Source organism: Dromiciops gliroides, chromosome 2 (assembly GCF_019393635.1).
Source record: "Dromiciops gliroides isolate mDroGli1 chromosome 2, mDroGli1.pri, whole genome shotgun sequence".
NCBI classification, from domain to species: domain Eukaryota; kingdom Metazoa; phylum Chordata; class Mammalia; order Microbiotheria; family Microbiotheriidae; genus Dromiciops; species Dromiciops gliroides.
The window spans coordinates 469099878-469125432 of NC_057862.1; the positions used below are offsets into that span (position 1 = coordinate 469099878).

Below are 25555 nucleotides of genomic sequence, written 5' to 3' on the forward strand. Positions count from 1 at the left end.
AAATATCAGCAGTTTTTTCATTTAACAGTCCATCTTCTTAACGATATCTACTAGACATTTTAGTCACTATTAAGTAATTCTCCTCAGAAGATTACTTGACCCAAGTATCTATGGGAGGTAGACACTTCATTAAGATAATACTCTGAAAGAGTGAAACCCTTGAAGTTGATGAATTCACAGTACTGATTTGCTTAATGACAGTATGAAAGGTCCTATACTGTATATCAAGGCTAGACTATAATCTCTCCCTATTTGTATTTCTACTCTCTACTTTGTTTCCCTAGGCACACAGGCAGTTGATAACTGATTTTAACAACACAGCTACCAGTCAAGACCCCCAGAAAATCCCAGCTGAAATTTCTGAATAACAAAGGATTTTGATCAAAGATTCATTAGAACCTATCTGTGTGAACCATAATCATATCTGACTTAGTTATCTGATCAAAGTTACATACTCAGCCACATCTTTTAGCATCTATTAGCTTTCTCCACATGGGAAAAGCTTTATGTAACATGACATGGTTTACTGAAGACTTTTTCATACCAAAATAGCAACACAAGTTCAAGGAATATGAATATTATAAATTTAATATTTTAATCGTTTTTATTATGAAAAATTTTTAAAGAATCTTAGAACTGGATCACTTAGGTTTTTTCTTTTAGTGTCCTCCCAGTTCTAAGTGCCTACATCAGTTAATGGCCAGCATTCTCTTAAACTAGAAGTTGGGTTCAATGAAGTCAAGCCTCAGCTCAATTCTCTTTATGGTCTTGGTCCTGTTTTGTTTTGTTGTGTTGGTTTTTTTTTTAAGGGAAATTGGCTTTGTCTAACCATGAGAGGCTCTCTGCTTCTGGTCACAGCACCCTTTTCTCTGATCATATTTGACATTTCTTATACTGTGTAGTTTTGTGAAGGTGGTGCTTGTCACACTTGCAGTATGTTCTGTGGTTTGGGGGGAGGTTTATCATGATTACAACAGACTGTTATCAAGAAAGTCCATTTCTTTTCTACTTTCTACCATGTCCAATAAATTAAGTGGCCATAGCAAATTGAGTGATGGTTCTCTATAAATGTGAGAGGTTATTTGGACAGAAAAGTTACAGATATAGGATTAGATGGAGCCTTAGTTTTTTTCATTTAAAAAAATAATTCTGAGCAATACAGAGTGATCCTCATGGTGACATTTTAAGCTATTAAAGCCTAATACATTCTGTATTTAATTATCCTCTAGTCTAAATGTAGAACCAAACCAGTATGGATTTTAACCATCTAGTTGCCTGGAGCTACAGCATTTGGTGACATTAAAGGCTTCTAAGCACATGAGCACCAAAGGGACACTGATGAAAAACCATTTGGTTGGTGGTTTGTACATAATGCCACCTGGTGGACAACTCAGATATAACATGCAACCACTGGCTAATTAATATCTCACCTAGTCAAAAAAGAGGGCTTTGCCTCCCCTCTTACCTAGCTTTAGTCACTGAATGGGTGTTGCCTCAGACAAACTGAGATCTGGGAAAGACCTTAGCTTAAAAAGGCCAAGGTCTCCCACTGCATCATAGGCCATTTCCAGTTGTCCTGAGCTATATTTTGCCACTGGACCCAGATGGCTCTGGAGGAGAGTGAGGTCGATGACCTTGCACAGCCTTCCCTCACTTAAATCCAATTCACTGCAAATCCTGACATCACCGCAAGGTCATAGTCCTCTTTGAAAACAAAGAACAAACAACATGTCTCACACATACATTCTTTCTGTAGGTTTAAGAAAAGAAGGACATGCAGATATTAAACACATACTATGTGCTAGGCAGTGTGCTAAACACTTTACAAATATCTCATTTTATCCTGACAACAACCCCAGAAGGTAAGTCTATTTTAAAAAACATTTAAGGAAACTGAGACAGACTTGCCCAGGGTCAGTCACACAGCTAATAAGTATCTGAGGCCAGAACTGAACTCAAGTTTTCCTTACTTGAGGTCCAGCATACCATGCACTATACTGTCTCAGTAGACCATTTACATTAATGGCCCAAGAATCACATAGGTATTCAATAGGGGTCACCTGTAGCCTATGCCCTTGCCATATATGTCCTTAAATAGTATCACTTCTTCTAAGCAAGCAATAGATTTCTTGAAAAATCTCTTTATTCAAATGATAGCAGCCTGAAGAAATTACCAAGATAGAGGAACTGAGATATATGTGAAGGTGTATATATGTGAATGCATGTATATTTATATATACACACACATGTATATGTGTTTGCATATATACATATATATGTATGTGTATGTATATATCTATTTCTGGCCATGTCTACCACCCAGAAAGGAAAACCAATCACAGTGAAACTAAAGTACATACAAGTATGGAGATAGAAAGAGTTCATAATCAAATAAGAAAGAGAGATAATCATAGAAGATAAAACAGTCTTGGTTAGATAAAATTTAAAAGGTTTTTGCACAAATAAACCCAACACAGTTCGAATTAGAAGGGAAACAGTTAACTGGGGAAACTTTTGCAGAAACGTTTCTCTGATTAATATTTCAAAGACAAAATATATAAGGATTCAAATTTATAAAAGGAAAGCCATTCCACAATAGATAAGTGATGAAAAAGTATGAACAGGGAGTTTTCAAAGAAAGAAATGCAAGATATTGACAATCACATAAAAATGCTCCAAACAATTAACTAGAGAAATGCAAATTAAAATAACTCTGAGATTACACTTCATACCCAATGGCAAGTTTGACAAAAATAGAAAATGACAACTGGTGGAGGACCTATTTGAAAATAGGCACATTAAATGTACTGTTGATATAACTGGATTGGTCTGGCTATTCTGGAAAGCAATTTGGCCAAAAAGTTGCTACTGTACATACATTGTGCCCCAGTGATACAACTAAGTAGGCCTTTATTCCAAAGAAAGAGGAAAGTGATTCACCTGTACAAAAATATTTATGGTGGTTCTTTTGGTAATGGCAAAGAGCTGGAAACCATCAGTTTAGAAATGGATAAACAAATGGTATCTGAATATAGTAGAATATTATTGAACCATAAGAAATGACAAAAGGTATAATTTTACAGAAAACTGGGAATACTTGTGTGAAGGGAACTGACCAGGAGAACAATTTATATTATAAGTGTATGATAAATGACCAACCATGGTTCCAGAGGACTGATGATGAAGTATGGCACTCATCTTCTAAAAGACTCAAGTTGGAGAATAAGACACACAATTTCAGACACAGCCAATGAGGGAATTTTTGTTACATTATGCACATTTGTTACAAGAATCTATTTTTTTTTCACCCAGTGAAGATAGGGATAGGAAAAAGTAGAGAAGGTAAAAAGGTCTTAAAAGAGAACAGAAGGAAGTCTAGAATGGACCACAGTTAAGCAGGACAGCTTTAAAAGTTACATGTTGAAATTATTATGTATTCAAAAAGAAAAGAAAATTGTACATGATAGATTTCCAATTTCATGTATAATTTTCTTTTTATGTTCTACTGGAACAGAATTGGAAGTATCCATTTTATTTGGTGTTTGTTAAATTCAGAATTTTAAAAATCTAAAAAAGAAGAAATTGAATCCATGAGAACCTACTCACTGCTTAGACTTTTAAGGATTTAATTCTTGTTAAGGAAGAAATTTGAGAAAGTCAAGCAACTGACAGACAATGTAAATCACTAGTATTAGCTGTAGAAATTTATTGGTTTAATAAATTAAAGGAGTCCTCTTCTTCAATCCCTCTCTAGTCAACTCCCTACTAAGAGAAAGGGCCTGGTGATACAAAGATGAAAAACATTATCATCTTTAACCTTAAGGACTTTATAATTTAATAGATAGGATAAACTCTATACACAAATTATTATAATAAAAATTAGAGAATTATTAAGTACATAGGTGAGATCAAACAGTAGTAGGAGAGAGATTATTTCTAACTGGGGATCAGAAATTCATAAGAGAATTTCATCAGAGAATTTCAAAAAAGGCAGAGATGGGAATGGAAAAGTTGGACCGGGATAGCTTGCATACATGAATGAAAATAGGAGAGAGCAAGACAAATCCAGGGATATGAAGTATTCCAGAATTAAAGTAGGTTATAAATTTTAAAGGTCTGCTTTTCAAAAAGAGGCTAGAAGTTGTGAATTAATCAGATTGGGACAGTCCTCTAAAGGTGACATGGGTTATAGAAAAACAAACTAACTCAGCACTGTCATAAGATTTCACAGGTTCTCAAAGGAATGTTAGAGGTCGTATATTCTTTTTTTTTTTTTTTTTTTTTTTTTTTTTTTAGTGAGGCAATTGGGGTTAAGTGACTTGCCCAGGGTCACACAGCTAGTAAGTATAAGTGTCTGAGGCCGGATTTGAACTCAGGTACTCCTGATTCCAGGGCCGGTGCTCTATCCACTGCGCCACCTAGCTGCCCCAGAGGTCGTATATTCTAATCCACTCATTTTATGTAAGAGGAAATTAAAACCCAGAGAGGTAAAATTATTTGCCCAATGCCTATCAATAGCTAATATTGTAGTATTAGTGCTTTATGTACAGTCAATGGGTTACTTGATTTAAATCAGACCCCCAAAAGGTCTAAGCATACAAGTAGTGAATAGCAAAGACAGAGTTCAAATCCAGTGTTCTTTTCACTATACCTCTCAGAGTAACATAAGACCAAGCACTGGAAGGTTCATCCCTATGCATAATATAGTTAATACATCCATATCTTGTTGACAGAAAGGGAGCTATTCTTTCTATCAAAGCCAAATGCCTTCTGAGCTTTCATTTACTTTCTATAATGAAACCAGAAGAAGTGTGACTAAATGAGGGCTTTAGATTTAACTCACTAACCACCAACTTTCTCCTGTTTCCTCTCCTGGATTTCTCAATATTCTGTTTTATTGTTTCTTTTTTACTAAGTAGTTTAAGTCTTATGATTTCAAAATCAAATGTGTAAGGAGTATTAGCATTTTAGAGAATGAATTTTGAAATCCTAAATGGATATGTTACAACAAAATAATTATACTCATTTATCTGTTCAGGTTAACTCTGAAAGTTACATGTTGAAATTTTTTATTATTATTATTATTATTATTAATAGTAGTAGAAGTATGTATAATGTGTATTATATGTGTGTATCTTCCACTTTGCCAATGACAAGACCTTTTTCCCCCCATAAGGTAAGCTATTAAAAAGTCTTTGAAGGGGGCAGCTAGATGGCGCAGTGGTAAAGCACCCGCCCTGGATTCAGGAGTACCTGAGTTCAAGTCTGGCCTCAGACACTTAACACTTACTAACTGTGTGACCCTGGGCAAGTCACTTAACCCCAATTGCCTCACTAAAAAAAAAAAAGTCTTTGAAGCTATCAAGTATACATGTTCTCTGGTACTCTTAAGAGAAATTCATTTTTATTGTCTGGGGAAACAGAAACTCATTTCCAGTTTGAACTTGGTCAGTCCCCTCATTCCCTTGAAAGCAAAAGTTTAGAAAAGGAAGAAGGAAAGAAGATGGAGGCAACCTAAAACTGGTGTATGCTACTCAAAAGTTATCCTCCATTTACTTACTACATTTCCTGCTTCTGCAGCTAGCCGGGCAGCATAACGGGCAATAAGCCTGTGTTCTTCATCTAGTCGGCTGGGGCTGTCCAGGACACTGCCAAAAAGATAAAAAGACAAAAAGATATCCATTAATTATGCCCCACCCTTTCTTTATTCTTGGAAAGTTGAAACATTTTTCTATAGAAGGGGGAAAGGAAACCATTCTAAAAGAAGGATGGTAATTTTAAAAAAGAAGGTTTGAGGGGCAGCTAGGTGGCAAAGTGGATAAAGCACTGGCCCTGGATTCAGGAGGACCTGAATTCAAATTCGACCTTGGACACTTGACACTTACTAGCTATGTGACCCTGGACAAGTCACTTAACCCCTATTGTTCTACAAAGAAGAAAGAAAGAAAGAAAGAAAGAAAGAAAGAAAGAAAGAAAGAAAGAAAGAAAGAAAGAAAGAAAGAAAGAAAGAAAGAAAGAAAGAAAGAAAGAAAGAAAGAAAGAAAGAAAGAAAGAAAGAAAGAAAGAAAGAAAGGAAGGAAGGAAGGAAGGAAGGAAGAAAGGAAGGAAGAAAGAAAGGAAGGAAGGAAGGAAGGAAGGAAAGAAGGAAGGAAGGAAGGAAGGAAGGAAGGAAGGAAGGAAGGTAGGTTTGGGTCACAGGTATTGTTGGTCCTCTGAGACAAAAAAAATAGGATTTATAGAGGTAATTGTTAGGCTGAGTATTTAGGTCCCATTTAAAAAGTGCTTTGGTTCCTTCTCACTTATACATTTTACTTCTGTAATCAGTGGTGGAGCTGCAAGATTATGTCATTTTGCAAAGAAAAGACCTACTACTTGTAAAAGCTGAAACAGACATTTTACCAATATGCTGAGAAATTATAAGGGCATCATATTCTCCAAATAAGTGAGCTCTGAAAACAAACTAAGGAGAAACGAAAACATCATGAAAAAAATAAAGAATTAAGAAAAAGTAGTAATTTGCTCCATGCTAATGAATTCCTTCAGGGTCAATTTTTGAATCTTTGCCATTTTAACACTGACATTTAACTCTGGCATTATGTAGAGTGCTTCCTGGGTAAAAAGTGAAGTAGGTATCCCTTTGTTTTATCCTTTTAACTTCTTTTTTCTCTTTGAATCTTGGTTCTCTACACCACAAGCACCTTCTTCTCCAACTCTAATGAGTTATTAATACCTTAATGTGAATTTGTTTAATGTACTCTTCTCAGAAAGATCTTTAAAAATTTATTTTTGTTTCTATTCAATCACTTCCCCAAAATTTACCCCAAATGCCCTCCTATTAAAGTGTTAAGCAAAGATGCTTCAATCATATTATGATCCCTTTTGCTTCATCCATATAAGTATTGTATGTCTTAGACTATTAAGGACTCTGTCTATGCAATTATCTTTATATAGCACTTAGCAAAGTGCTTGTCACACAACTTGGTGCTTGAAAATGGCTTTTGGATAAGGCTCCTTTTACATCAGCCTTAGGAATGAAGATTAATGATAGCTGAGTCTCCTATCTTAACTAGTTCATCAGAAAGGGTTAATACAGAGCTCCTTGACATACTTATGGGCTTTATTAACTGATTTGGGGGGGGGGCAAGAATCTACTTGCAGACAAAAGATGCGAATCACAAGAAAATAAGGCTCTATTAGAGACTCCATTAAAAAAAGGCACTATCAAGGTGCATACTGAGGTCAATCCAATTCAGCTCTGGGTCCTGCATATCCTATACCCAGAGTACAACAGTTATGGACGGTACAACAGAGTAACCAAGGTTCAGAATAAGGACTACAAGGTTACTGCAAGATAATTAACTGCCAAAGAAAAACGGAAGGACACCCTCCCTTACTCTTCCCCTCTGATGAGAAGGAAGGAGAGAGGACCACTTGTATTTTTGTTTTGTTTTGGTTCCTGAGTTGTCAAGACCAAGCTACTGCCACCACCTGATGGCAGCTTATGATAATTGCAGGAGTTAATGATTTTAAAGTGAAGGCAGAAGTCACTGTTGAAGAGAATACTAAAAGTCAATAGGAAATATTCTGGGCCAAAGCAAAATTTAAAGACCTAGAAGAGGGAAAAATAATGTTCAAAATGATCTCTAAACATGCCCAGTATATTGAGATGAAAAAAATGTAGATTAGCATAAGTTGAGAAAACAGCAAGAAGAATATCCTGGACATAAAAAAGTCAGGTTGCAGGCCTTTTTTTGATTTGTTTTCACTCTTTTTAGATTCTTCTTGTTCTAATAACAGGATCTGATTAATGTTGAATTAATTTGGTTTAGAAGATCATTCAGAATCTAAAGTTGTTTCAGCAGTGTTGACCAAGTGATTAACCATAACTGACAGGGGAACAGTGGTTAATTTAATTTTCTGATTAACTGAGCATTGATTTTAAAAATCTGTTTTATTTCAGCTTTTGTTCTAAAATGCAGTAGTTCACTTTCTTGCCTCAAAGGAAATAAAATAAGTATAACTGCATTTTTCTTTGACAATTAAGTATCTTGCAATAACACTGTTGTCATTATTGTTTTGTGAGGAGAGGAAGTTTTTTTCTATTCTACTGCATAGTGTTTCCTCCTTTTATAATACTACATAGTAACCTGTGCCTTCTAGAAAGTATGATGTTGAATTCTTGGTCTTGTTTCATGGACACAACACTTCAAGAAGAGATGCAGTTCCTATTTGCAACTTGAACTCCTTAGGCTTCTGGCCAGAATATCTTTGCTCCAGTGCCCTATTATTTTCTGGCCACCCAAGTTAAAGACCAAGGCTAAAACATTTCACAAATTGTCCTGAATTAGGTAGTAGCCTCAGGCCACTATTCTAGAATTCTGAAATTATAGTGGACCAATGGATAGCAAGAATTCTATCTTCCCCAGGGAGTACAGTGAGCTCCTATTTCCAGTAAGCTTTAAATTTGGGTCAGGGGGCAACTAGGTGGCGCAGTGGATAGAGCACCGGACCTGGAGTCAGGAGTACCTGAGTTCAAATCTGGCCTCAGACACTTAACACTTACTAGCTGTGTGACCCTGGGCAAGTCACTTAACCCCAACTGCCTCACTAAAAATAAATAAATAAATAAGTTTGGGTCAGAGCTCACAGTGAATATTTCCTAGATGGGTAAAATAATAATAGTTGACATTTACATAGCAATTTATTGTTTAAAAAGCACTTCCTCACAACAACCCTGTGAGGTAGGTGGTGTAGGTACTTTCAGAAAAAGAGACAGGATTGGAGAGGTGAAATTACATGCCCAGCATCACACAGATAGTAAGTAGCAGGGCTGAAATTCCAATCTATGCTCACAGACTCCAAATCCAGGGCTCTTTTCACTCTATCATAGATCTTTGTGTCACAATCATCATCCTTATAGACAAAGTTGAGGAAAAGGGGACAAAGAAATCAGGGAAAGGCGTTATGTTTTTTCCCAAAGATCCATGGTATGTTACTGATAAAGTTTCTTAGTAAAGGCCACAGTGATTTGCTTTTTCAATTAGCAATCCCAGGAAAAGGAAGACTTCCCTCCCATTCGTAAGCCCAACTGCTGTTCAAACACTAACCGTGCGCAATGCTGTAGACGTGACACATATGAAGCTATCAGTGCATGCTCGTCAGCCAAATGACTGGGTATTTCCTGGCTATACTGTAACCTGGGAACAATGGAGGCAAAGACAGCAAGCGTGACACAAACACACAAAGAGGGAGAAATAAACATGGATTAATATGGGCAAATGATAGAAAAAAATGGGAAAAATCATAAACCATAATGAGAAAAACAATTTTTAAAAGCACATTGTACAAATGGTGACATTATTAGGATGGGACACTTCACAAATATTTCAAGCACATCCTGTAGTGGTCTGGCAGGCTGCCCTGAATCATGAGAAGAGTCAATCTTACCAGGTTTTTCTAGAATTTTGTGCCCTATAAAGGATACGCCTCCTAGGGAAAATCTGATGGGAAAAGAAAGCTGAGCAGTCAGAGTGGTGTGGAGACTGGCTGTGTGTAAAACACAGGCAGAAATAATTCCTCTTCAGTCAGGGAACAACCCAAGTATATAAGGATATTGACCCATGATTACTATTGGTCATGTTGGGAAATTCACTCAATTACTTATATAACATTTTGAAGAAAATGTTAGAGATTGAATACTTCTGTGATTATACAGTTGGCCAGCTGCTAGCTTCCTGCCTTGACTGCTACACCCAAGAGTTTAGGGGTACCTCCTATGGCTACAGCTTCAGAAACATGATACACCCTTCTCCAGTTTCTGCCTTCTGTGATTTCATTCAACCACCATCTCTTTGGTGAGAAGAAGGGGAACCAGGCCTGAGGGAATAGGGGGACATATAAAAGGAAAACTCAATGATTTTATGAAATAATGGCAGAAAAGAAGAGGACCCAATGTCTAAGGACTAGCGTGAGTGTGTGTGTATAAATGTCTACACATACACACACACACACACACACACACGCACGCACACACACTCCTTAGCAGGGGACCCTTAAGCTTCTTCCTTCATCTATTCAATTTCTTAACTATTTTGCTATATGTATTTGTTTATGGTAAGGTTATGTGTCCAAGCTATTTACATAAGTAAAACACAAAGATGTAGGATATAAAGTCAAGGTTTTGAGATGGATGTTAATTGATTTTTCTCTGTCTGAACATTTCTATTACATTCTTGAAGTAAAGTCTATTCTTGGTTTAGGATTCCTTTTAAGTATCTCCTTAAAGTGTGTTTATTCTCCTTTTTCCTGGTCTGAGCAGAACGTATTCCATTCTTTCATATATTAAATCTGTTCTCTTCTAAATTTCTCAGATCCACATGGTAACTAATCACTTTCTCTGTTATCTTCAGCTTAGTGATTAGCTCCAATTTAATCTTATTGTTTTATCCTTGAGCCATTTAGTCTCTCTCGGGGAGATGAAGAAGCACTCCTTTCTTTCCCATAAATTGCTCTACATACAATCATGGACGCATTCAAATGCACACAAGGTGGAGTGGGAAGGGGGAAAAACAGTTCTACTATAAGATAAGAAAATCACAGAGAACCACCCCCAGTTATGTGATATTCAATGCACCCAAACTGCACTAGTTGTTAGGTAATACAAAAACAAAAAGGAGAAAGTCTCTGATCAAAGAAGCTTATGTTCTATTGGGGGAGACAACATTTACATGTAAATAAGAACAGAATACAGGGTAATTGTTTTTGGAGGAAGGCCCTGGGAGCTGGGGAGGATAGGAGAAGCTTCAAGTAAGAGATGGTACTTAAGATGACCTTTGAAGGAAACTGGGGATTCTAAGCAGTGGAGGTGAGAAAGGGATGGGAGGCAGTCTCTGCAAAGGCATGGAGAGGGAACTGGAGCGTCTTGGGTGAGAAAAACAAGACAGCCAGTTTGGCTGGACTTTAGAGCACGTGAAGGCACGCATGATCAAATGAGAAGGGGAAACTTGTGGAGGAAAATTGTGAAAAATTCTAATGTGTCAACAGTGGAGCAGGATGGTGAGAAAATCTAGGAGAGAAAACAAGTAAACAAATATATGCTGCCAAGCGATATACAAGAAAAACAGGAAATAATTAAAAGAGGGAAGGTACTAGAATTAAGAGTTGGGAAAAGTTTCCTGTAGAAAGTGGGATTTTAGTTGGTACTTGAAGGGAGTCAGGGAAACCAGTTGGTAGAAATAAGGAGGGAGAACATTGTAGGCAAGGAGAGTCATAGAAAATGCTTGGAGCCAAGAGATGGAGCATCTTGTTAGAGTAACAAGGAGGCCATTATAACTGGATCAAAAAATACAAGGTAGAGAGTAAGCTCTCAGAAGACTGGAAAGGGGTGTGGGGTGAGGGGAAGAGAATTGGTGGGGCGGGGGGGGGGGGGTGAGGGTGGTGGAGTACAGTAAGTTATGCAGGGCTTTGAACGCCAAATAACAGATTTTGTATTTGATTCTGAGAACAATTGGAAAGCCACTGGAGTTTACTAAGTAGAGGGCTGACATGGTCATTCCTGAATTTTAAGAAAATCATTTTGGGTGGTTAAATGGAGGCTGGACTGGAGTAGGAAGAGATGAGGCAGGCAGATCCCACCAACAGGCTATAGTTCAAGCATGAGTTCAGGAGGACCTGCACCAGTCTGGTGGTCATATCAAAGGAAAGAAGAGGGCATATCTGAATGCTGAATTGTTTGGTGCAGTAAGTAATAGGAGGTAGAGAAGGAGAAAGGCTTTTTGGAGTCAATCTTAAAGAATTTGGATAAATGGAATGAAGCTACAATGAGAGGTGAAATAAATCCACAAAAAGGTAATTAAAGGGAAGAACTTGAATAGTCGATTCATAGAATAGTTCATGGTTCATTTTACCACAACACTCTAGCTAGGCAGAAGAGGTTAAGGAGAAGAGCTAAGAGACCCCATCAAAGTTAAATGGAAATTGGGCTTAGCTGGGAGGTGGTGGGAGGTCTCTGGGAAGACATAGATTCTGGTAATGTTTTACCCAAGATTTATAGAGACTTAGATTATATATTCCTCTATGTACAAATGTTGTCTTCCCTGTAGAATGTAAGCTCCTTGAGGGCAGAAACTGTTCCTGTTGTGTCCCAATTCCTGGCACAATGCCTGGTACTTATGGCACTTTGAATGATTACTGATTGGCCTGGAGAGTGAGAGGCCTTTTTTGCTATTTTTTAAAAATCAAGTTTTATTCTAGCTACAGAAGGCACTCAAATAAATTGCCCTGGCCAAAAATGTAAGGTGAAGTTTATCTCTGGAGTTATCCTCTCCCCCTTCTATCCTCTCCTGTTTTCTGAATTATCAAGATAGCCTTGGGAAAGCCATTTTTGTTACCACTTGAACGGGGGGGGGGGGGGGGGGGGGGGGCGGGCAGGCAGGCAGCATCACACCCAGGGTTGGATCCTGTGAAATTAAATAAACTGCCATTGTCAGTACAGATGAACCACTCATGTATGACCACCCTTTGAAGTTTGTAGAACATACATGTACCATTGTTTTTTCTGTCATACCATGTTGAGATTATATGGTCCAAGAGTGTGGCAGAACCAGATTAAAATGCATTTGGGAAATGTTTAACATAATAAATAAAATATAATACAACACAGATAAGGTTCATTTGTGGTTTTCTAAGTCAATGTCACTAGTGGGGATCTATTTTCAATTTTAGTTTGACACTACTGCTACCCCCTCATTTTAGACATAAGAAAATAAGTTGAAAAAAATGAAAAGAGGTACCCAAGGCCACACAGCTAGTTACAGGTTCCCAGAAATGGTCTGAGATGTTATTGTGCTTCTCTTATACCCTGCATAGCATTTTGCAGGTGTTTTTTTTTTTTAGTCCTGTCTATTTGTGATCTCATTTGGGGTTTTCTTGGCAAAGATACTGGAGGGGTTTGCCATTTCCTTCTCCAGTTCATTTTACAGATGAGTAAATGGAAGCAAACATGATTAAGTGACTTGTCCAGGGTCACACAGATAGTGAGAGTCTGAAGTTGGATTTGAATTCAGGAAGATGTCTTCCTGTTTCTAGGCTCAGTGCTCTATCCAATTTTCCACTTAGCTGCTCACATCTTGCACGTACTCAAAATTTAATTTGGATTCCCCATCACTCAGCACAGAATAGCTTAATTAAGAATAAAATATGTACATATGCCTCAGTACATAATGTATAATTCTACATTAAGCAATTTATTTGAGTGCCTTCTGTAGCTAGAATAAAACTTGATTTTAAAAAATAGCAAAAAAGGCCCTATACTGAAAAGAATGTCACAATATCTTTAAAATGTCAGCTTTACTACTTTAAGGACAATACTCTATGTGTATATATGTCTATATATACACATATATGTGTATGTAAATATATATATATATATATATATATATATATGAACAATACTAAATCAGGTAAGGAACATTTCCAATACACAACAGGTGTACTCATAATAATAATTATAAACAAAAAGCCTTTCAGATATAAAAATTAATTCCTGCACACAGAAGCAGAAGGCATTTTAAAGCACTCCTTACTTTCTTGAACCCATGGTTTAGGCTTGTTCTCTCTTTACTTTTATGATCCTAGAAATCAAAAAGGAAGAAACTATTTTGAGGTTATCCTCAATAAGAAGTCTGCATTATTGGAAACTCTGGATTTATAGAGTACAGATTAGCAACATTTTACTGTCAATGAAGGGCAGCAAAGTTAGCTGCATTATAAACATGGGTTGAAAGTTTGATCAAAGTACATTCAGTTAATTCTTCTTCTAGAAGAAATAAGATACCTATTCTTTCTCCCTCTCTAGAGGCCCCAGTATCTACTGAATCAACAAAGCATTACACCTGCATGCCTAGGGCATCAGATGTAAGAACAAAAGACCTTTTACACAGAGCAAAGTATAGGCAACTGTAGAGGAGTTTCACAAGATCTTCACAGCAACTGACATCAATAACTAATTATTTTACCAGGGTGTTACACTCTTCTCCCCAAACAAAGAACATTTCAAGGCTATGTTCAAAGGACTTTAAAAATCCATGAATTCATAGCACTATTCAGACAATGGTTGAGATCGAAGTGGTACCATAACATGAAATGTCTGCAATGCCAAACAGGTTTAGGCTTTTAGTTATCATGAAACAGGACTGGGCTAGGTCAAGTGGTTGGAGAAAAATGTTTTTAAAGCTTTGGTTCAAAAAAAAGGCAGATCAGGTTTGCAATGAAAGCAAAAACAAACTTTTACAATCGTAGATTGTGCACCTAATTCTTGCCAGATTTTTGACAAGTACATGCAAGACAAAATGCCAATCTAGTTGTTGATGTCTAAAACCCTGCTGAAATAATTAGCTCACTTTAAACTTAAGGGTTGATATAATGGACCCTAAGGTTCATATGTTTACATACTCTTTGGCTTTAGGAAGTTATGAGGTGAAGTTATGAGATGAAGTTATGTGCTTAGTCACGATTGCTCTGAGGCACCAGTTAAGAAAATTTTTAACATTTGGTCAAAGGTTGGGTTGTCTGTCTAACTTTATGTTTATATTGATGTCTAGTTAACCCCTAGACTCTTCAGTTGAGGCAAAAATTCGGTTTCCTGGAAAAGTTTGAGTAATGAAGCAACAGATTGTTATAGTACCTGTGGTTAGAAAGGCACAGGGAGAAGTTGTTGGAGAAAGAGATGGCCTTTTCTAGAGACTTCACTCAATCAGAGTCTTCTGTACCATGATGCCTATAGGACTGATGATTTCCCTCTAGATCTCTCTTTTCTGTCATAGCCCTCCTTTTGCTCTACAGGAGTTTGCTGGAGCACTCTTGGTCCAACCTCTTGAAATCTATCCCTCATTAACTTGATAATTTATAGATAATTTCTGGGGTATGACCAAGTTTCACTGGATTTTATGAACACAGTTTCTTTGCTGTCACTACAGTGTGAAGGAGGTGATTTGTGGATTCTTTCTATATTTACTTTGCCCTCAAGTTCTAATACATTTTGGAAGTTTTCATTTATGACTTCTTAAAATATATTGTATTGTCTTTGTTTTTTAAATCATGTTTTCCATAAAGTTCAATTATTCTTAAAATATCTTTCCTTGGCCTATTTTACAGGTCTACTATTTTTGATATCACATATCTTGTATTTTCTTCTTTTTTTAATCTTTTGATTTTGATCTCATATTTATTACTGGCTCATATAGTCACTGATTTCCACTTGATCTATTTTTATTTTTAGAAATTCCATTTAAGAGCAAGGTTTGCCACTTTTTCTTCTAAGCTACTTATTCTACTATTAATTCTTTCCTGAAGGGCTTTCTCCCAGATTTGCTTCATTTCTTCGACATTTCCATGTGGTACTTGCGGAAAATCCATTTTTTTGAGTGTCTGCTTATAGTTGTTATGGAGTCAGATTTGCAATAATTGGTTTTTTTGGTGGGGGGTGGGTTGGGGTGAAGTGACTTGCCCACGGTCACACAGCTAGTGCCAAGTGTCTGAGGTCACATTTGAACTCAGGTCCTCCTGAATCCAGGGCCAGTGCTTTATCCACTGCACCACCTAGCTGCCCCCTGCAATAATTTTTAATACCATACTGGATGGTGTTTTCTCTGACTTTTTTACTCTTCAGCTTTAGTTCCTGAATTGGGGCTCTGTGTCAGGGCCAAGTTCTGCCCCATGCTATACATTTTTTTACACGTGCAATTATGTGAAATATTACTATATTAGTAATTCTGTACAAGAAAACTAGAATAAAAGAAAAAATGAAAGAAACAAAGTGAAAAATAGCATACTTCAATCTGTGTTCAATTAATATCAGTTCTTTTTTTTATGTATGAGGTATTTTATTTTTTCCATTACATGTATAGATAGTTCTCAACTTTTGTTTATACATGCTTTACAATTTCAGATTTTTCTCCCTCCCACCCCTCCCTCCCCCCTCCCCTAGACAGCAGGTAATCTGATATAGGTTATATCTATATATCTCTATACATATACATACATATATATATATATACACACACACATATATACACATAATAACATTAATCCTATTTCTGCATTAATCCTGTTACAAGAGAAAGAATCAGAGCAGTGATGCAAAACCTCAAAATAGAAAGAAAAAAAAAAACAACAGCACCCAAAACAAAAGAAATAATATGGTTCAATCAGCATCTATACTCCACAGTTCTTTCTTTCTTTTTTTTTTCTTGGATTTGGAGATCCTCTTCTATCATGAGTTCCCTGGAACTCTTCTGTACCATTGCATTGGTGAGAAGAATATAGTCCATCACAGTAGGTCAACACTCAATGTTGATGATACTGTGTACAATGTTCTTCTGGTTCTGCTCATCTCACTCATCATCAGCTCACGTAAGACCCTCCAGGTTTCTCTGAACTCTTCCTGCTCATCATTTCTTACAGCACAATAGTATTCCATTGTATTCATATACCACAACTTGTCCAGCCATTCCCCAATTGATGGGCACCCCCTCAACTTCCAATTTCTTGCTACCACATAAAGAGCAGCTATAAATATTTTTGTACATGTGGGTCCCTTTCCCCCTTCCATGATTTCTTTGGGCAAAAGACCTAAAAGTGGGATTGCTGGGTGTGGTAAAATATGAAAGTTTTTAACAGTTGGTTAGGATAACTGAAAGACGCCAGTTTTTCAAGGACCACCCTTTTGGGGAGGAGATGAACAGTCCGCCTGCTGCGCATGTCAGACTGCCTGCCGGGTTTTTGACTTCCGGGGTGGAGAGAACGGGAGTAGGCCTTTTTGCCTGCTTGGCGGGACTCCTGACAGCGCGGCACAGACGGTCTCTCTCTCTCTCCAAAGGTGGTCTTTTTCGGTTTGGTGAGTTTTTATAAGGAATATAGGCTAAGCCTAGACTTAAGACGATTTGTATTGTATTTCTATTTTCCTATCCTTCTAATCAACATCACCTTGTGACTACCATACAATAAAGGCTCTATCTAGAAAACCAGAAGCTTCTTCCATTTACTAGTCTGGGAGATAAATTAGGGAAAAGTTAAGTAGGGGAGATTTATGATCTAATATCCAATTTTAATCTCACATGGGTCAAAGGGTATGCACAGCTTTATTGCCCTTTGGGCATAATTCCAAATTGCTCTCCAGAATGGTTGGATCAGCTCACAGCTCCACCAACAATGCATTAGTGTTCCAATTTTCCCACAGCCTCTCCAACATTTATTATCTTCCTTTTTTGTCATTTTAGCCAATCTGATAGGTGTCAGGTGGTACCTCAGAGTTGTTTTAATTTGCATCTCTCTAATCATTAAAGAATATCAGTTCTTTCTTTGGAGGTGGATTGTATGCTTCATCATTAGTCCTTTGGGATTGTCTTGGATCATTGTATTGCTGAGAATAATTGTCATTCATAGTTCTCTATTAAACAATATTGCTGTTACTGTGCACAATATTTTCTTGGTTCTGCTCACTTCACTATACATCAGTTCATTTAAGTCTTTTCAGGACTTTCTGAAATCATCCTGCTTGTCATTTTTTATAGCACAATAATATTCCATTACAATCATATACCACAACTTGTTCTGCCATTCCCCAATTGATTGACATTCCTTTGATTTCCAATTCTTAGCCACCACCCTGTGTTACACTTTTGGGTATAGTGATCTACTCTGCTTAGTCCCATCCCAGGTCACTTGTGTTCTTGCACTGATCTCTACTACATTGGTTTGGTCTTCCAGATCTTTTGAACTTCAGAGTACTGGGTTTCAGAGTCTTCTCTGGCAGCTCTGGACAGATTTTTAAGTACTTCAGAGTCCCTGGGCCAGGGATGTTCCAGTCTGAATACTGCAGCACTGAGCTGGCCATTGCTAGTCAATGTCCCCTGAACCTGTGGTTTTCCCAAGGACCTCCTCCACACTTGCTGCCCTTAGACACAGAGACTTGCAGGCTACATATACCTTGTTTCAGGTTGCTGTGAGAGGCCATGGCTGGGAATAGGGAACTCTTTCCTCTGTTCTGTGGCCTTCTGGTTGGCTGTGCTCTTCTGGGATTGGAGATATCTCTGATTTATTGATTGTTATCTGATCTGGTGCAAACTTCAAGGTTTTGCTGAAAGAGTTAAGTGGGAGCTGGATAGCCTACTTCCCATTCAAGCAACCATTTAGGATTCTATTGTAATGGTTTAATTGAGAGGTTATAAAGACTTGAACTAAAATTGTGGCTCTATTAGTGGAAAGAAGGAACATTTTAAAGAGATACTGTGGAGGTAGAAATGATAATACTTAGCAGTGGATTGGATACATGGGGTGAGGGTTAAGGAGTCAAAAATGACACCAAGGTTTGCAAGCCTGAGTGAGTGGGAGGATAGTGGTGACTGTAACAATTCAGGGGTGGACAATTAAGTGGGAAACACATTGAGTTCTGTTTTGCACACATTGATTTTAACATGCATATAGCATATACAATCCTACTTGTGTAAGAGGTAGAGGTAGAGATATGTGACTATAGCACAGGAGAAAAACTCAGACTGAATACATACATCTGGGCATCATCTATGGTAATGATAACTGAACCCACTGGAGATGATGAGATCACCAAGCGAGATAGGGTTAAAAAAGAAGGGTCCCAGAACAGAGCCCTGGGGTACACCCATTATTAGCAGACATCACATCAGCACTAGACATGTGCTTACACTGATATAGGGCTCTCTCAGATGAAGATACTCTAGCAATGCAAGCTGGTACCTTCTCTGCAATTTACAGTCTTAGAGAATTCCCCTAGAGCACTGAGAAGTTATTTGGTTTTCAACAGGATCATACAACCAGTATGTCTTTAATCTGTGTTTTGTGCTAAGAGACCAGTATTCTATCCACTATGCCACACTGCTAGTTTTATATTCTTGCTACACTCAATCTCAGAATCATAGAATATGAAAATTGGAAGGGACTTCTGTGGCCTATTAGGAATCTCCAGTATAATGTCCCTGACAAGTGGTCATTCAGCCTTTCCTTGAACACCTCCACGGAGAGGGAGCCCACCACCTTTTAAGGCAGTCCACTCTACCTCTGTTGTTGAGCCATTTTTCAGTTGTATACAACTCTTCATGCCCCATTTGGGGCTCACTATATTTCTCAGTTATTTTCTCACCAATCACCTTGTTTCCTGGACCAGAGACCACATTTTGGAGGACTTAAAATCTTTCTACTCTGAAACTCCTGTGCTGGCAGACTCATTGTCCTATTTCATGAATGTCTCATACAGTCCATTTTATTTAGGCCAGTTCTAGCCACTTTGCTTCCTGGCCATCTTCCACCTGATCACCTTTCCATTGTATCTGCTGCTACACTCCATTTCTAGAACCAAGATCAAATCAATGGTGTCTTTGCTATCAGAAAAGGTGTGTTGATCTCTTCCACTATGGTTCTACTTACTATCCCTGTAACCTTCCAAACCATGATACTCCTACCTGGCTACCACTCCCTTATATTTGTTGTCTATTCCTATTAGAATGTAAGCTCCTTAAGGACAGAGACTGCCGTCACTTACACAGATAGGAAATATTTAATAAATGCTTTCTCATTTATTCATTCATATGACATGGTAACTCTACTATCCTGGTTACTTTCCTCTCGGCACTCCCTGACTTAAGTGTAGTACCCCAAAATGAAAGTGTTCCAGACCACGGCAAGGGCAGGGTACAGTGTGTTGCTATCATCTCCCCATTTCAGGAAACTGTACCTCTCTTAGTTCAGCTCAAGATCATATTAGGTTTTTTTGGGTGCCACAACACACTGTTGACTCATATTGAGATTTCAATCCTAAAACACCCATATTGTTTTCAGAACAACTTTGGTCTATCCATTCCTCCCCAATCTTATATTTGTGGAGCTGATTTTTTGTACTCAAGTACAAGTACAAAATTTCATATTTATCCCTATTAAATTTTATCTTACTAAATTCAGGCCAATGCTCTAGGTCAGAGGTGTCAAACACTCAGCATGCAAATATAGCCCATAACACTCAAGTTTAGCCTGAGTCAGATTAAAATGTAATTGGGAGGGGAGGGGGTAGGGAGGGAGAAAAAATCTGAAATTGGAAAGCTTGTATAAACAAAAGTTGAGAACTATCTTTACATGTAATGGGAAAAAAATACTTTATTAATTTAAAAAATACAGAAGGCTGGAAAAAATGTAATTGGGAAATATTTAACAAAACAAATAAAAATATAATTAAATATTGATAACATTACATTTTGAAACTAAATAAAAAATGTGGCCCACAGGGATCCTTGTGGACAGATTAATGGCCCCTGCTTCTATGTGAGTTTGACACCACTGCTGTAGCCTGTCAACATCCTTTTAAATCCTGACTCTTTCACCTACTGTTGTTAGTTATCACTCCCATCTTTGCATCATATGCAAATTAGAGGAGCATATACATCATCTATGCTTTTATCTGACTAACTGATAAAAATGTTAAAGTAGAACATGGCCAAGCAGAGATGACTAGAATACTCCGGTGGAGAGCTCTCACCATGTTGACACTGAACAATGAATGAACAACTCTCTGAAAATGGTCATCTAACCCATTCTAAATCCACCTAATTGTATTTCTATCTAATCTCCATCTCTCTACCTTCTCCTCACAAATAGTATGTGAAACTTTATAAAAATCTCAGCTAAAATTTAGATAAACTATATCCATTATGTTTTCTTCATGCAGGAGGTTTAGTAATCCTATCAAAGAAGGAAATGTAGCTAATCTGGCATGATTTGGGGGGGGGGGTAATGAGGGTTAAGTGACTTGCCCAGGGTCACACAGCTAGTAAGTGTCAAGTGTCTGAGGCTGGATTTGAACTCAGGTCCTTCTGAATCCAGGGCCAGTGCTTTATCCACTGAGCCACCTACCTGCCCCTTGCATGATGTTTTCTTGAGGAAGCCAAGCTCATGAGTTTTATAATCATCACCTCCCTTTATGTATGCTCCACAAACAGCTTTTTCATGAGCTAATCTAGAATTTTCTAGGAAATCAACCAAATATACTAGACTTTTTTATTTCCTAAAAATTAGGACATTTTCCCTTTTCTGGTCTTCTGGTACTTCTACTGTTTTCCATCCTTCTTCAAGGATCACTGACAATGATTCTATAATGACCTAAAGCAGCAGTGTCAAACTCAAATAGAAATGGGGGCCACTAATCAATCAATCTATTTATATATACATATTATGTATATTTATATATCCTGGAAGGTCACATAATTGACTTCGTTTTAAAAAGTAATATTATCTATGTCTTGTATGTCTTGTATTTTTATTTGTTAAATATTTCCCAATTATATTTCAATATGGTTTGGGCTGTACTTGAGAGAGCAGTGGGCTGTATATGGTCATTGGGCCAATATGTTTGAAAACTCTGGTCTAAAGGTTTGCAAAGCACTTTACTCCCACAATTCTGCAAAGTTTAAGGTAAAACAAGCATTTTTGCCCTCATTTTACAGATGAGGAAACTGGAGCTCAGAAAGGTTAAGTGACCTTCTTACGGTAACAAATCTAGAATGTGTCAGAGTTGTGAATCAAACCCAAGGCAAGCACAAGTATTTTTACTCTCATTTTAAAGAAGAAAAAACTTGGGCAGACAAAGGCTAAATGACATGTTAATAGTAAGAAAGCTAGAAAGTATCAGAGCTGAAACTTAAACTCAAGCTCTTCTGGCTTCAAATTCGATGTTCTTTTCTCTTCATTACAGCTTTTCTCAAGTGCAAGTACCTGCGCTTTAAATCAAAGTGTTAGGATGCTATAAGTAAGCTTTGAAACCTGAAATAATATGGGTAAAAATTAATTATAAATTCTCTCTTTAAAGGGTATAGAAAAAGATTAAGATTCATAATGGTTGAGGCAGCTAAATAGTACAGTGGATAGAGTACCAGCCCTGGAGTCAAGATGACCTGAGTTTAAATCCAGCCTCAGACACTTACTAGCTGTATGACCCTGAGCAATTCACTAAACTCCAAATGACTACAAATAAAGATTCATAATGATTAAGAACTAACTGTAAAGGTAACCAGGTCGGGGCAGCTAGGTGACACAGTGGATAGAGCACCAGCCTTGGATTCAGGAGGACCTGAGTTCAAATGCGGCCTCAGACATTTGACACTTGCTAGCTGTGTGACCCTGGGCAAGTCACTTAACCCTCATTGTCCTCCAAAAAAAAAATGAAAAAGAAGAAGAAAAAGGTAACCAGGTCCTTTTAAATGTTCTAAATTGTGGCTTTTAAGATGCCATTCATATGAGAGTAGAATAACCAAACTATAGTACATAAGAAGCAGGACCTTAGATTTAGAGCTGGAAGGTACTTTAGAGGACATCTAGTCCAACCTCCTTATTGAAAACTAAGTCCAGAGAAGTTATTCAACTTGACCAAGGCCACATAAGTCACAAGGGAAAAGGATGGAATTCCAGGGCTGGAACTGGACCCCCAAATCCCTTACTTCAAATCCAAAGTCCTTTCCACTAAACCATGCTCCCTCCCTACCTTAAATAAACAGTTTAAATGGAACTACCCTTGCAAACCTAGCTCTAAAAAAGTGATGCATATACTACAAGGAAGATCTAGACAAAATCTTTGGTGATTAGAGCTGATACATATCAATTTGCATATAGATCATAGCATCACATTTAGAGATAGAAAGGACCTAGGAAATCATTTAGTCTACTATTTGTAGTGTATAATTTAAATTTCTAAATGTAGGTTCTAATCTGTCCCCCCAGTTCTGGGGGGAAACTGGCTAAAATCACTGATAAACGAGTTTAGGATTTTAAGGGTTTATTGAAAGATAGTAAAAGAAAGAGAAAAATTGAGAACAGAATTCCTATAACCCACCTCCCAGTCATCATATTGATCAAATTGACAAAAAGTAAAAATGACAAATGTTGGAAAAGTTTCAGAAAAACAAGCATATGGTACATTGTTGGTTGAACTATGTAATCTAGAACTATGCTCCAAAAGTTATTCAACTATATAAATCTTTCAACCCCAAAATGCCAATACTAGGTTTATACTCTAAAGAGAACAAAGAAGAAAATGACATTTTTATATATCTGCAAAAATATTTCTAGGAGCTCTTTTTGAAGTGGCAGAGAACTAAAAACTAAGGGGGTGCCCAACAATTGAGGAATAACTGAACAAATTTTGGCATATAAATGTAGTGAAACACTACTGTGTTGAAAGAAATTATGAAGGGGAGATTTTAGAGAAATTTGGGAAGACTTGTATGAATTCACGCAGAGTGAAGTAAACAGAACCATGGGAACAATTTGTACAATAACAATCGCAAAAAAAGATGATGGACTCGATGCAAAATGAAACACATTTTTGGATGTGCACATTCAAAGTGATCAGTTATTTTTATATTTTCCTTCACTTGTCTCTAATATTGTTTTTTTCAAGTTAAAGTTTTTTCCTCTCTTCTTCTGTGACTACAGTACTATGTTCTTTCAGTTCTTTTAGTTTTTTTTTAAAGTGGCTCTATTCCCAATGGCTCTCTTTCCTTCATTCCATTCCCTCCTTCTGTTAGTCCTCATGTTCATTATTATTTTTTAAATTTCATTTTTGCACCTTCTTTTCAGAGAGGTTTTTTTCTCTCTTCATAATCCATGTTCTCTTGCAGTCTACTCTAGACCCACATTCTCTTATTTCTGCACTCTAGAATTATCTAGTCTCTATTCTAGGTGGCACAGTGGATAAAGCACTGAGCCTGGAGTCAGGAGGACTCATCTTCTTAAATTCAAATGTGGCTTCAGACCCTTACGAGATGTGTGATGTTGGATAAGTCACTTAACCCTGTTTGCCTCATTTTCCTCATCTGTAAAATGAGCTGGAGAAGGAAATGGCAACCACTCCAATATCTTTGCCAAAAAAACTCCAAATGGGGTCATGAAGAGTTGGACAAGAATGCAATGATTAAGCAACAACAACATTCTTTGTATTCCTAATGGGACTTATAATTTCCAAGGTACCTATTCTGGGCTCTTCCCTCTTGGTAGTTTTTACCACAGCCTTGTAGAGCCTGCCCCAAGGAATTCCCTTTTCTGTTGTGCCTCACTCCCAGAACAAAGCCAATTTCTGCAGGTGACAAAGAAGACTTTTCCATGGTAGTATTCCCCTATTACTCTGATTATATAGCCCGCCACTAATCAATATCTTTCCTCTTATTACCATTTTTTTCTTCACTTGTTTCAAAATCCTCCCCTACACCCCTGAGGCCATGCCCTTCCATTCTCCTAGGTACCAAGGGTCCCCAAGAGTTCCAACTCCCCAACTTCTGAAGTAGGATAAATGGTATTTTCAAAACATCCAATACCCCAGACATACCTTACAAAGGGTATCTCCCCATCTCTCTTCTGGAACATGTCTCCTCACCCAAGGGAGCCTCCATCAGTGGAATTCTATCCTACTACTAAAGCAAGGCTTTCTTCCCCACTCTCTTTTTACTCCTTTCCCTTACCTCCTCCCAGTAAACTCTTCTCTTTCTGGGACCAGAGGGGTCACCTTCCTCTCATTGTTAACCCTCAATTTGACAAATGCACATCACATACTTCCTTCTATCTTCTTGCTTCCTTCCTCTCCTTTAATTCACCCTTCCATTTTATAATGCTGCCCTACAAAAACAAAACAAAACATTGTTTCACCTGTAGGCAGGGTATCACCCGGCTCTGTCCAGAATACCCCAAGCTCGCCTATTCCCTGTAACACGCTGACTTTGGCCTTCACTTCTGTCTCTTTGTGTACATTTAGAAAAAAGTCTTATTAGTCTCAAGTGAACTGTTCGATTTAACCACCATGTGTCTTGGAGTTTGAAGTGTTGGTTTTTTTCTGGAGGCAATCTGTGAATTCTTTCAGTTGATATTTCACTGTCTATATTCAGAAGTTCTGGGCAGTTCTCTTCTATTATTTTCTGCATTGTTGTGTTATGGTTTGTTCTTGTCATGTTCTTCTGGGAGACCAAGACCCTTAGGCTTTCTTCAGCCTATATTCAGGATTAATATGTTTTGCTTGCATGGTGAATATATTTTCTTTTAATGTAATTCCTTTTTGCTTCTCTTCTACTAGATTGTCCATTACTTCCATGTATTTGTATCCCAATCCATTGTTCTCTCTTTTGTTTCTTTGGTGAGAGTTGACATAGCAGATTCTAGTTTTTCTATTCTGTCCATTAATTTTGAAGTATAAGTCATACATTCTTCTCTCATACTTTTCATTTTTCTTTTGAACCACTCAGAATCAGCATACAGGATCATTTTTTTCTGTGTTGCAGTATTTATTCATATATGCCTAAACTAATTTATTAGATCTGATGGCTATATTTCTTTCTACTGTTAATATTTTCCTTGTTGACTTATGTTCAAGGTCTTTAAGTTTTCTTCCTCCTGAAATCTTTAGTAGTTCTACCCCCCCCCCCGCCCCGCTCCTTTTACCCCTATTGTTCATTTTCTGACTCTCTGACTAGCTCCCCTCAGATAGAGGTTTCCT

At 37.5% G+C, this 25555-nt stretch overlaps 1 protein-coding gene across 7 annotated transcripts in view; it reads right to left on the reverse strand.

The window, feature by feature from the left end:
• Positions 1–25555, reverse strand: part of DTNB (dystrobrevin beta) — a 356870-nt gene that overhangs the window by 113176 nt on the left and 218139 nt on the right. For 5 of the 7 annotated variants that reach the window (XM_043986582.1, XM_043986583.1, XM_043986580.1 and 2 more), the window contains exons 11-12: positions 9108–9197; positions 5561–5648 (exon numbers count right to left, since the gene is read on the reverse strand). In XM_043986582.1, the coding sequence (XP_043842517.1) occupies positions 5561–5648; positions 9108–9197 (178 nt within the window). The remainder of the gene's footprint in view (positions 1–5560; positions 5649–9107; positions 9198–25555) is intronic. The other 2 variants (XM_043986585.1, XM_043986584.1) reach the window with 1 other exon arrangement.